Genomic DNA, 13,483 nt, shown 5'->3' with positions numbered 1-13,483 from the left:
TCCTGTGTTTTTAATGATACATTAAACATGAGTAGATTAGCCCAAAAGCTCTGGGCAACCAGAGACAACCCCTTGTGCCATCCTCCCCCCTCCCTTTAGTGGATCAAGAGAGTCAGCATTACCCAATGCAGAGGTTGGATGGGAGGACACCAAGAAGTCCATGGGCGCACAGCCAACGACTCCCATGGAGGGGTCACCCCTGCCATGTGGAGGACATAGAGAAGGGAAAGGTTGAGTAAGAGTGGCCTGGGCACAGAGATGACAACATGGGACTGGAGGGGACACCTTACAGATGACGGGTCAAATATGGAGACAGATGGTGATACAGGACCTGACAGATCTTCTGCAGTGACATGGGCAGATGGTCCCTCCCCTCCATAGATCCAGTGGCCGTGACGAGGCAGTCAGTACAATGTCCCATTGTGGCCAGAGTGGCTACTCTGGTGAGTAAGGGCTCCTGCTGTTAGGACAAAAGTTGCCGTGTTATGATGTGAAGCCCCACACCCTGCAGACCTGCATGTTCACAGGTGGCCATTGGGAGTCCATGAAATCACAGTGCTCTGGCTTTTCTATCCCATTCCTTTTTACAGGGACTTTTTACAAGGGCATGGAGTGACAGGACAAGGCATAACGGTTTTAAACTGAAAGAGGGGAGATTTAGATTAGATATTAGGAAGAAATTCTTTACTGCCCATGGCGAGGGGGGGTTGGAACTAGATGATCTTTAAGGTCCCTTCCAACCCAAACCATTCTATGGTTCTACGATTCCTCCCCCAAGCCATCTGTGCCTGCTCACCCCAACAGAATGGTTCCTCGTGCAGCTGTGCTGCAACTTTGCCTCCCCAAATTTTGACTAAAAGTGATGCAGTGAGCTGGGAGAGCTGGAGACAAACAGATGCAGAGGAGCAAGGTGTGCTGGTACGAAGATCTCCAAACAGCACAGGCACCAAAGGCATCAGACAGCTTGTAGGTGAGCTGCATGAAGAGGCAAGCACAGCCCTTTCCCTGGAGGCTGAGATCACCGCATGCTCCACCACCACCCCCTCAGTGCCACACACGCGATGAGATGAAGAGCATGGTCCGACACGTGCTTGCCCCGCAGTGGCGAAGGCTGCCTGCACAGCACATGGGCTCCAGTTGGATCTAACGCCTGCTGAAGTGTTAATAAAGAGCAGCTCGCGGGTGGTGTTTGAAGATTATTTACATATACATAATTACTGCTAAACCCCAAACCTCGCTCTCCTGACAACTACAAAGGCACCAGCACAAAACCAAACCCCACAACTTCGTGCAAGGCCCCTCAGATTTGACCCTTCTCCATGGAGGTATGGGGCAACTGTCAGTGAATGCAGGTTCAGGCTGGACATGAGGAAGCATTTCTTCTCAGCAAGGGTCATTAGCCATTGGAAGGGGCTGCCCAGGGAGGTGGTGGAGTCACCATCTCTGGAGGTGTTTATGAAAAGACTGGACATGGCACTTAGTGCCATGGTCTAGCTGACATGGTGGTGTCAGGGCAATGGTTGGACTCGATCCCAGTGGTCTCTTCCAACCTCGTTGATTCTGTGATTCTGTGAATGGCTTCTGCGACATTCCTGGCCAGCCTTGCTTTCCAGAAGCAGCCAGATGAGCACAAGAATGAAGCACACCAGGGGGCAGGGTAACATTTTGGGGGTGGAAACACCAAACCCTGCCAGGAAATGGTACCCACCATGGAGAAGCTGGAGGTAAAATGTGATGGCAGCTGCTGGGGGCACAGAGGGTTGAAGAGGAGGCAGAGGGACGTGCACAAATCCTTGGCAAGGCATAAAAATGGATGTGGCTCCCAGAGGAAGACAGACAGTGTTAGACCCTTTGGGATGGCCATGCTTAGCTTTCAGCATGCAGTTTGCACTGTGTGATTTATGGAAGAAAAAGCTCAATTTTTCATCCTTTCTGCGAAGGAAGGAGAACACATCCTGAGTAATCCCCAGGCTGGATGTACTGTGCTGGACCAGGGATGTGGCACTGGAAGGAGGGGACCTGGGGTGACATTTCCCACCACTCCAACTATTGTCTGCGCCCACCAAAATTACCGTTACCACCTAGGCATTTTGTTTGCCAAAGTCTGCTTCTTTTTTTAATGGCCCCATTCAGGAACAATCTGTCTCCAGCCCAAAATACATACGGGTAATTTCACTCCAGTTGCCATCCCCCATGGAGAGGGGTCTTGAAGGAGTCATTTCATCTCGGAGCACATGAGCAGGCAGTCGGTCCCTGCACTGCCAAGCCAAACAGATGGGGTGGGAGGGGGGAGACAGGGAGGGAGGACAAGTGTGTTTCTGAAGTTTTAATAATCCCTTCTCCTGTCTGAATCATCACAAATCCCAGTGGAAGGGCAGGCATTTTCCAGATGGTAGGAAATAAACTCTGGGACACTTCCACGCTGAGAACTCATTAGCCCTGCTGGCTCTGCTCCAAGCTCGATGGCAGTTCATGTAAACTGTATTCGGACCTGCCCTTTTCCTATCATCTGTTCCCCTGATATCTCCAGCCCCATCTTACACGGACAAGCTGCCCAGCTAGCTATTAATTTGATTACGTGTGGCCTTTGCCTCTTGGAAAGCTTAGAGCTCGGGCAAGTATCTTCCCGTAAGCCTACTGCACGCTAATCCGAGCATCTCAGCTGCCTTCACGCCACCCATCTGCTCACCACTCATTTGATGTTAACCTGCCCATGCCGAGCCTGGGGAATAGCGAGGCATCTGGCTGGCTTCCAGGTTGCAAAGGCAGAGTGCTGGACAGAAAAAAAAAAGACTATATGTCCATGCATCCACAGAATCACAGAATCACAGAATGTTAGGGATTGGAAGGGACCTCGAAAGATCATCTAGTCCAATCCCCCTGCCGGAGCAGGATTGCCTAGACCATATCACACAGGAACGCGTCCAGGCGGGTTTTGAATGTCTCCAGAGAAGGAGACTCCACAACCTCTCTGGGCAGCCTGTGCCAGTGTTCAGTCACCCTCACCGTAAAGAAGTTTTTCCTCATATTTAAGTGGAACCTCCTGTGTTCCAGCTTGCACCCATTGCCCCTTGTCCTGTCAAGGGATGTCACTGAGAAGAGCCTGGCTCCATCCTCATGACACTTGCCCTTTACATATTTATAAACATTAATGAGGTCACCCCTCAGTCTCCTCTTCTCTAAGCTAAAGAGACCCAGCTCCCTCAGCCTCTCCTTAGAAGGGAGATGTTCCACTCCCTTAATCATCTTCGTGGCTCTGCGCTGGACTCTCTCTAGCAGTTCCCTGTCCTTCTTGAACTGAGGGGCCCAGAACTGGACACAATATTCCAGATGTGCCCTCACCAGGGCAGAGTAGAGGGGGAGGAGAACCTCTCTTGACCTGCTAACCATACCCCTTCTAATACACCCCAGGATGCCATTGGCCTTCTTGGCCACAAGGGCACACTGCTGGCTCATGGTCATCCTGTTGTCCACTAGGACCCCCAGGTTCCTTTCCCCTACGCTGGTCTCCAACAGGTCTGCCCCCAGCTTGTACTGGTACATGGGGTTGTTCTTGCCCAGAACAAATCCAAAGGGATTTAAGCCCAGCCACAGACAGATGTTACTACTGTGCTTTGCATGGGCTATAGTGGTATTCCCTGTCCTACCACACACTCCGTGCACCCCACAAACCAGGCAGTATCTGCACTTGGTGGCTGTCACTGCCACCCACCATAGGTGACAGAGCCTCTGGAACAATCGCAAGGCTCCAAAGTCATCCCCTTCTGCCCCGAGTCTCCAACAGCCATCAGCTGAGTGACAGGAAAGCCACATGAGCAGCACCAGGTCCTGGTAGGGCTCTGCTGCTGCAGGTGTTTCTGGCAGGGTGCTCCTGCTTGTGTGGTCACAGGATGTCAGACTCAGCCGAAGTTGTGATCTAGAATAAAAGGTTTGTGATCTAGAATAAAAGGTTCTTTTTATTCTAGAGGAATAAAAGTTTCCTCTTTTATTCAGGAGGGCATGTGGTGGCTGACAGCCACATCCTGTGGTCACAGGGAGTCCCAGTGCAGGAGGAAAGCGGGCGCTGATAATCTTGCAGTTGGGGAGCGCAGGGTTCACATCAAAAAGTGACTTCCCCGGTTTGCAGAAGGTGAAGTCTGCAGATGCAGACTCTAAAATGGTGTGGTTTTGAGAAAGGGAATATCCTAGATATCATGAAAGCTTGAAACAGCTACGGCACCCCAATAGGGAGCAAGTAGCTGCTGTCTTCAAGCAGCTTCTGCTTGGCTTTGTAGCTCTGATGATTCAGAAATTATTCTCCTAGATCACAACAAATCCAAAGCCTCCCGAAACATACATCCCTCCTTCCTTTTCAGGATTTTCCATCTTTTCTCGAGCTCTCCAGCTATTGCCTTTGCTGCTCGTCCCTGAACACAGTCCTAGACATGCACCATCTGGAGAAGAGCCTTCACAGGGCAGGCGCTGTGCCCAGAGGGCTGTGGGAGGAAGCACGGGGTGCTGAGTGGAAAAGGAGTAAATCTCATTAAGGGTTTTAACATTTATGGCCAGCAAGATAATGAAGGAAGGTAATTTGGGGTAGCTTTATTGCAGTTATCATAATGTTTCCCCGAAGCACAAAGATAAAAGTCAGTGGGTAACGTCCATAAGGAGTTTTTATATCTTCCTCTCTTTATTTTTTTTAAGCAATAGCCATTGCAGCTGAAAATGGGTGTCATTTTACGAACACAGAGAAGGCAATTATGTGATGCTGAAACCCAGAATTACAAGACTCTCAAGGTTTACCTGGCTGTCATGACCCATGCTGGACACCCTCTGCAATCACCAGGAACCCCGTCCCCAACCCTAAATTGTTTTACCATGAGCCACAGTGCTCTCCCCACATTCATCTCGCAGTGACCTGTGCTTGGAGATGTCCTGGCAGATCTTCTCTTCCTCCTCTCCTTTATTTTGTCTTTATTTTGTCATTTGACCGTGTTCTGCAATGTAAGAAGAAAGGTAGATGATGGGCTGGGAATGGGAGAGGCGTAAAATGAGAGAAGACAAGTAACTTTGTCTTTTTTCTCTCTGCACGAATGAACTTGTGGAACTCGCTGCCACAGGGCACGACTGGAGCTAAGAGTTTACTGTGCACAACTCAACTAATCACAAAACACATTTACACAAAACTCAGATATCTTTAGCAGCTTCACTTAACGTTTATATTGAGTGGATTGGTATCCGTAAGACTTTTTTGTGGCCCAAAGCTTGTTGTTGGCTACAATTGGGGATTTTTATTTCTCCCCCTGAAACACGGTGTGATAAGCTTTCGATTTCCTCAAACAGGAATGCCAACAAATCAGTAATTTCAACACAGTGCAGCAGTGCTTTGCAGGGCTAAACAAACCATCATCCTGGAGAGTTCACAGCACCAGCACCTGCTCCAGCAGCCCTCACCCACGGGCTGTCTGCGCGCCGAAATCGGTCCACGCACCCCACGAGCCCGACTGTGGAACCAGTCAGGCCTTTGTGGTGATAAAAAAACAGGACAACAAGCAAAGATATTTCAAAAGCTGTCATTTTACTTTCCCCCACTGTGACAGCTTCATCTCTTATTTCCCAAATGTTTCCAGCAAAATTATATAGATTTTTCCACCAGCTCTGAAACTGTACTTTTTTCTTAAGGAAACACATTACCTCACCATTTCAAACAGCCCCAGACCCCCACACCAGCAGATGGCTGAGATTATCAATGTCACCAGTCCTCCCAGACAAAAACTAGGATAACTCAGACTGGCCTGTGACTAAAACAGCTGACTGGAAATCAGGGCCACAGACTCTCTGCACAGCCCTTATTCTTGTTATGGTGCTGCTGAGCAAGGCCAAGCTGAGGGGGGGCTGGGACAGTTTGGGGGTCCCCGCTGGGGCATCCTGTGCCCACAGGGCTTCCTGCAGCCAGGGTAATTGCTGGGGGCTTTCTGAGTGAGGCAGAGCAGAATCCCCCTGGCTGTGGGGCTGACACCGTCCCCCCGCTGTGATCTACATGGCCAGGAACCCCAAGGATGTTGCCATCTGCTTCTACCACTTCCACCACCTGGCCAAGTTCCTGCTCAACCCCAGCTCCTTTGACACCTCCCTCATGCAGTTCCTCGAGGGCACAGGTAAGGACCGGGGGTCCCCAGGGTGCTAGGGCTCGGCTGCAGGGCCCCCCATCACGCCCCGCCTCCCCCCAGTGCACTACAGCTCCTGGTTCGACCACATCAAGGGCTGGCTGGGCCAGCAGCACCTCCTGGACATCTATGTCACCTATAAGGAGCTGCACCAGGTGAGCCTTGGTGTGTCCCCATCCCCATCTTGCACAGAGCCCATTTTGGCCTGAGGCTTTGTGGCTGGATAACAGTGCCCTGAAGATTATTTCTCTAACAGTATTGACTTTGCATCCTGATCTGGAACACACAAATGGAGGCAAACACACTGGAAGAGCGGGGAAAAAAAGAAGAGGGGCTGCGCGAGGGGGGATGCGGTGGCTTCACAGAATCACCAAATCACAGAATCTCAGACTGGTTGGGGTTGGAAGGGCCCTCTGGAGATCATCCAGCCCAGCCCCCTGCCAAAGCAGGGTCATCCAGAGCACGTTGCTCAGGGTCACATCCAGGCAGGTTTGAATATCTCCAGAGAAGGAGACGCCCCACCCTCCCTGGGCAGCCTGTGCCAGTGCTCTGGCACCCTCAAAGGAAGGAAGTTTTTTCCTCATATTCAGATGGAACTTCCCATGTTTCAGCTTGTGCCCATTGCCCCTTGTCCTGTCACTGGGCACCACTGAGAAGAGTCTGGCCCCATCCCCTTGATACCCACCCCTAAGGTATTTGTAAGCATTGATAGGATCCCCCCTCAGTCTGCTCTTCTCCAGCTGAACAGCCCCAGCTCCCTCAGCCTCTCCTCGTAGCAGAGATGCTCCAGCCCTCTGACCATCTCCGTACCCCTCTGCTGGACTCTCTCCAGTAGTTCCTTGTCTTTCTTGAACTGGGGGGCCCAGAACTGGACACAGTTACTCCAGGTGTGGCCTCACCAGGGCCGTGTAGAGGGGCAGGAGAACCTCCCTTGACCTGCTGGCCACACTCTTCCTCATGCACCCCAGGACACCATTTACTGCACACAGTTACTCCCGGTGCGGCCTCACTGGGGCCACACAAGCGTCTCTGCGAGCCGGGAGCACCGACCGAGGAGGCCGCCGAGGAGGCGGACTACAACTCCCAGCATGCTCTGCGGCCGCCCCGCGCGGAGCACTACAACTCCCATCCTGCACCGCTCCGCCCGCCGCTTTCCTATTGGCTGGCGGGCGCGAATCTCCTCCCCCGCAGGGGAGCGGCGCCTCTCCCGTCTCCACGACAACGGGAGCGCAAACAAGATGGCGGCGGCCTGCTCGGAGGGGTGATGGGGAGGGAGCTGGAGTCGAAGCATCCATAGCGCAGTTCCCTCCGCGTCCTCGCTCCTTCTTACAGCTCATGGCGGAGGACGAGGAGAACGGGGGAGAGGGCAGCCTCGGGGAGCTGCTTCCCCCTCCTCAGGAGCCCCCGCAGCACCCCTCCCAGGGGTTCCCCGGGGAACTGTCCCAGGACAGGCCCAGCCTGCAGCAGCCACAGCTCAACCTGCCTCACCAAGAGGACGAGCAGGAGGAGGGTGACGAAGAGGAAGAGGAGTCGCAGAGCACAGAGGTTCAGCTCAGTGCCTCCCCCTCGCTGTGTGGGGAGGGGGGTGCTTGTGAGGGAACAGCCCTTTGCCCCCTCATCACTCAGTGTGGTTGTGGGTGAAAGAAGGGGGAGTCGATGGGGCACCAGGGAGTGATTTCTCATTTCCCCAAAGATGGGAAAGGTTGGTTTGGTGTGTTTCCCCTCACCTCTCATTTCTGCCTTTTTTTAGGGTCCCTTTCGTCCCTGTGGTGTCCAGGATAGTTTTGGATTGCCCCTCTCTCTCCTTGCTGTATAAAGACTAAGGATAAGCTGGCATACGGATGGCCAAATTAAACCCCTTTCCTTTTTATAGGCCCAGCCCTGAGATTCAATAAGCTCCTGGGCCCAAGTTAATTTTTTCTCCCTGCTCTGCTGGGCTTTAAAGTGTCCACTGCCACAGCCCTATCACCTCGTGTTTTTACCTAGTGGAAATGCATCTGTAGTCTCCATTGCTATAACATGTAGGTGCTATAATTTAGATGATTACCATTTGAAACATTATTTATCTTGGTCCCTAGATTAGCAATTGTTGTGTGACTTCTCCAAGCTTATAGGAATTTCACAAACCATTGGCTTATTTTCTCATTAAACCTACGCAGTGGTTCATTAGTGCCATCTGTCAAGTACCCTCTTTGGCAAAGATTGTTTTCTGAAGAGTAGCTCTAGCTGCTCATGCTGAACACATTTAAAGGGCCTCCAATAATGTGCATATTGGGGTACAACACTGGGGTTATGTTAGTGCTGATTTGCTGAGATGTTAACATCCATAACCAGTGTGAGTTTCATGGCTCAACATCTCTGGAAACAGATCCTGTTTAGAGCTGTACATTTAAACTAGAGGTGAAAAAAAAATCCCAACAAAAACCTGTTGAACCTTTTCAAATGTATAGAGCTAGTATGTGACGTGTTTCTATTTAGCTGTTTTGAGGGCTGTATTCATCATTTTTCCTGATGTGTAATGCCTTAGTAGGGTGATAGAGCACTGAAAGCAACTTTTGATTGAGGACTTTTATTAAGCTCTGTTCCCAGTTGCATCCCAAGCAGCCCCCAGATTGTACCAAGTGTGGAATTTAATTTCATAAATCTCCCCTTAATCCATTCCTCTCCCTGTTCCCCTTTCTGGTATTTTCTAGGATCAGTTTGATGGAGTATTGGATGAAGACACTGTGGCTGAGGGACTCCACGAGCTGGGGCGCTCAGCCCCTGGTACCGAATACGTTTATCTTAATCTGTCACTTTCAGTAAGTATAAGCAAAGAACATCAATGCAAAGTGCTTCTTGCTCAAAGGTTTCCCTTTTTTAACAGCAAATAGTTGGTCTAGTAAAAAAATTTCAAGAGGCAGATTTTTGTCTCTACCTGTCAATGCTGTTTCACATACATGGGACTTTTGACAAGACACAGCATGGCTCCTGCTGACAACTGCCATATTGGTATTGTTTTTTTCACTTAGTAGCAATAGCAGTAAGATTTTTCCTTACCCAGTCTTCAGGAGTGAAAATGTATCGTCCTGCTTCAGTCAGCTGGAGGAGAAACATGCTAAATACCTGAGAATGCTGCATTCATTGTCCCTTCAGAAAGTTAAAATGGTTGTGTCTTTTTAAAGATTACTTGCTGCTGCTCCCTTTTCTATGCAGTCTTGTTTTTCTGGCATTTTTCCTAGCTACAGCTATCTATCCTGGTTGTGTTTTTAAGTGTTCTTTTGACATTTTCTCCATTCGTGGTTGGTCTGCAGGTCTAACATCACTTTCTGTATATGTCATCCTGTTCTGACACATCCAGCTGGAGGGACCTTGGGGCATCTCTTCAATGTCTCCTGCTACTGTGTATCTCTTGGGAGAGCAGCTGAATTTATACAGCTAGTTATTAAAGTCTCTTTGCTTTATTTTTCCAGGGTCGTGAGTTAAGTGACATTAACATTCTCTCCAGATGCATTCACCTACAGAAGCTGGAACTTTCATATAATAAAATTAATGGTATGTAGTAAATACATGAGTAAATTCTTGGATTGTGAAAATATTTAAGATGAGAAATGCACTGTACCATGTAGTTTAATATCACAAAGCCTGGTCTACATTTTAATGGTGTAACTACTCCAGCTCTACAGAATGAGGCGATGGTTAAATCTTCTTGAGAATGATGTATGGACCACTCAGACAGCTGGAAACATGGAGATTATTGTCCAGTTTATTATCCAAAGATAAAATGCAAGCAAGCACGTCAATACAAGGTTAAGGTTGAGATTTTACATGTGCAAATGTCATAATATTTAAAGTTACATCTGGTACAGTTTTCCCAGCCTTGGGCTTTCCTTTGTTAAGGTTTCCCATTGGTTACAAAATGTAAAAATTATATCCTGGATTTAGAAGGTAACAAATGGAGACTGGGGTAAACTCCACCATCTTCTACTCCTTCTCTCCCTCATACTCACCAACTCATTTTTTTAATTTAACAGCAAAAGGAATAAGCTTTCATGGCAGCCTGTTGCATTATTTTTTTCAAGTTCATTTCACTTGAGGTGCTGGAGTCCAACAATAGCAGCTCTTTTGTAAGGCAGCACTTCTCCGTGCTCATTTTACTAACAGTTTGTGAAGGCAGGTCTGAACAGAGCAGGGACTTTTCCATTGCAACTAGTCATTTAGTCTTCAGTAGTGGCCTAAATACTATTCTCCACTAATTAATAACTTAGGACAGGGGGAGTCTCTCTGTCATTGTAGAGGTAGCTAGAATATAAAACTATATCCTGGCTTACAGACAAATCAGTTGACATAATGGAAATTTAGTGTGGAACTTATCATAGACTCATATAATGGTTTGGGTTGGAAGGGACCTTAAAGATCATCTAGTTCCAACCCCCCCTGGAACTTGAATATTTATTCTTCTTGGTTTAGAAGCCATGTTTTTCCAGTAGAAGGTGTTAATATATCTGATTTCTGCATTTCAAACATTGGTTTATGAATGTGTAATTACAAATTGATTCTTGATTGCTATTGGACATAATTATCACATTTTAACATGACGATCTCTGCATTTACCTACGCATTCATGTACAGGATTTGACATTTTGTTTTGTTACTAGATCTTTCTTGTATCAGTCACATGCCTCACTTACTGGAACTGAATGCTTCCAACAATGAATTGACTACATATTTTGATTTTAAACCACCTAAAAATCTCAAGGTAAGTTACAAAAAATGCATTTTACAGATTTAAATTCAAAACGGTTTCCTAAATCTAATTTAGACATTGTATTAGGACATGTGCAAAAGCGAATTTTTATGCCTTATTCTTCTTTTTTACATCATTTGACATTTTAATAGCTTTTCCAAATGTTTGGGTATTTTACACTGCATATTTCAGTCTTATTTTCTTTCACACTCTGAACTTTGGCATGCCATGGGAAGGTGTACTGTACAGCTAACTGCTCTAGCCAGAGGTAAATATAGCCAGAATTTTTTCCTTGCTTGCTGAATTCGTCAGACCTTTAGTGGGATCAGTTCTTGCCTTTCAAATTGACTGGTGCCAGTCATTATTGTGTGACACATACTTAAAGTGTAGCTCTGTGCTAGTCTTCCCTTTGCTGTTGTTCTCTTGTTGCCCACTTTGGGTTATAAAAAGCAGGAGGTTGTTTTGAAATACGACCTTCATGTATTTCTCTGTCTTCTCTGTTACGTTTTTTAATATGTGTGCATAATTACAAGGCCATTAATGATAATGTTGTTGGAATAAAGTATAATTTTGGAAGTTCTCAAAACGTGAATTCTATGTGTCATAAAAAAGACCTTTTCTGTTTATGTCCCATTATTAATGATCTTATTTCTTCCACACCCTCGATTGCAAGTTTAATGTGACAGCCGTTTAGTTTCACAAGACAGCTGCAAGTGCTGAAGGAAAAAAAGTAACTTTCTGTCTCCTTTTTTCTTTAGGAAGTAGATTTTTCATACAATCAAATATCTAAAATGCAAGACTTGTCAGCATACCAGTCACTTACTAAACTCTTGCTGGATTGTATCCTTTATGCAAACTTGAATGGGAGAAAAGTTGCTTGTTTGCTTTCTGAATAGCTGTTTGCTTCAAATAGATACCTGTTTTCTTTGTATTTTCCCTTCATGTCAGTTTTGTCTTTAGAAGTAAGATTAAACCCTGTAATTCTGGTGGTGAAACAGATCTTAATTTGCTTAAGCATGCCTGGTGTTAAAGGTGTTTGTGTATACAGGTAAGGTATTAGCCTGCTAGAGGAACAAAAAAACCCCTCCACTTTGCATCATGTAAAACTGACAACGTGACATGTCACACTGTCTTTGCATGGCAGAGGTAATAAATAATCCCAGTATTTTTATATAAGAAAGGTTAATAGGAAATCAGCTTGGAACACGAAGCTCCCTTAAATGAAAAAGATGCATGTTGTTTCATTTTAAGACATAGCTAATTATGCAGGGACTGTAGAGCTCTGTGGAGGACAAGGCTGTTTAATGACAATGAAGAGAGTCTTTAAGTGAGAGAAAACTTACTGTAGTATGCTGAGGGAGGTACACAGAGCAGAGGGGTTCTGCTCCCCACCTTCCACGTTCTTGCTGTGGTACCCAGTTTGTGGGATTAGAAACACTGTTCTGGCAGAAATCAGATCAATATGAACCTGCAGATTAAGTTTCTTCATTGCTTACTTCTCCAAGGCTCTCCATAGTCCTCTTAGTCTCCCTGAAGATTCTCCTGTGGTTTTCTGAAAGGTCTTCTGGAGTTTCACATTGACATGCTGCCTTACTTACAATTGCTTCCCGAGGGCTCGTGAACCTTTCCTCTTTGCCTCATAAATTGCATCTTGGTTTTCTGCTCTCTGAAAAGGAGAAGACAGCAGGCCGTTGCAGTTTTTTCTCTGTCTCTTGTCCTCGAAGTAGCTCATTACCAAATGATATTAATACAATGCCTTTATCATGTAGGAGCAGATAAAGCATTTGCAGGGTGTCCAGGTTACATTATTCACACATTTTTGCAAGGTGTGCAGGTGACATTATTCTTGTCAGAAAACGTCACTGAGACACTATCCCTTTGCAATTCTAATTTTCTATCACAGAGCAAAAGCCATACGGCAAAAAGAAAAGGAACAAAGATCAGAGATTTGTATTGTGGATCTGAATCAGTATTTTTTCATTTGGTTTCAATGCAGCAGCGTGCTGTCTTCAATTTCTTCATCAATGAAGACACCATTGAAATGGGGAGAAAAGCTGTTTCATGCACACAGTTGCAACAGGACCCTCTGAAATAGAGGAAAATGAGTGCAGAATTTAGAATAGCAAAGTGGCACTGTTCCTAACCCATGTCAAGCACTCCTCGCTGAAGACATGGCAGACAAAACAAGCTGTTCTTTGTAATCATAAATGAAAATACTATATTAAATATCATGCAGTAGCAGAAATGTTTGGCCTGCATGTTTTGTTGACAGTAACTAAGCATTTCTTACCATATTTAAGTGAATTGTGATGCAGATGGTAAGGTCATTGTTACTTTTTTTCTGACAGATGCACACACAAGCACACCTGACAGGTTTATAAATGAGTTTTCAAGGAAGAAACTGCCCAAACCAGAAAGGGAGACAGCTTGGGCAATAATACCTGACAAAGCATTGTAGCGAGTCATTAAATTCATTTAAACTAAAACTGATTGTATTAGTTTTTTGGTGCTGAGCAGTTTGCTGCCTCATATTGATGCTTATGGCTTAAACAATATTTTTTTCTTGCCAAAACTTTTTCTTCTTGAAAGAGAAGCAGTCACAGATTGTATG

The 13,483-nt window shown here is 46.6% G+C and overlaps 1 protein-coding gene across 1 annotated transcript in view; it reads left to right on the top strand.

Annotated features, from left to right (window-relative positions):
* Positions 1 to 7,481: 7,481 nt before the first annotated feature.
* The window catches only part of LRGUK (leucine rich repeats and guanylate kinase domain containing), a 59,132-nt gene continuing 53,130 nt past the window's right edge, over positions 7,482 to 13,483 (top strand). Inside the window, exons 1-5 of the mRNA XM_068402007.1 lie at positions 7,482 to 7,691; positions 8,840 to 8,947; positions 9,599 to 9,680; positions 10,784 to 10,884; positions 11,631 to 11,712. Of these exons, the coding sequence (XP_068258108.1) occupies positions 7,482 to 7,691; positions 8,840 to 8,947; positions 9,599 to 9,680; positions 10,784 to 10,884; positions 11,631 to 11,712 (583 nt within the window). The remainder of the gene's footprint in view (positions 7,692 to 8,839; positions 8,948 to 9,598; positions 9,681 to 10,783; positions 10,885 to 11,630; positions 11,713 to 13,483) is intronic.

Source organism: Nyctibius grandis, chromosome 5, assembly GCF_013368605.1.
Source record: "Nyctibius grandis isolate bNycGra1 chromosome 5, bNycGra1.pri, whole genome shotgun sequence".
Lineage (NCBI taxonomy): Eukaryota > Metazoa > Chordata > Aves > Nyctibiiformes > Nyctibiidae > Nyctibius > Nyctibius grandis.
The sequence above is the reverse complement of the archived record's forward strand: the minus strand, read 5'-3'. Positions and strand labels throughout refer to the sequence as shown.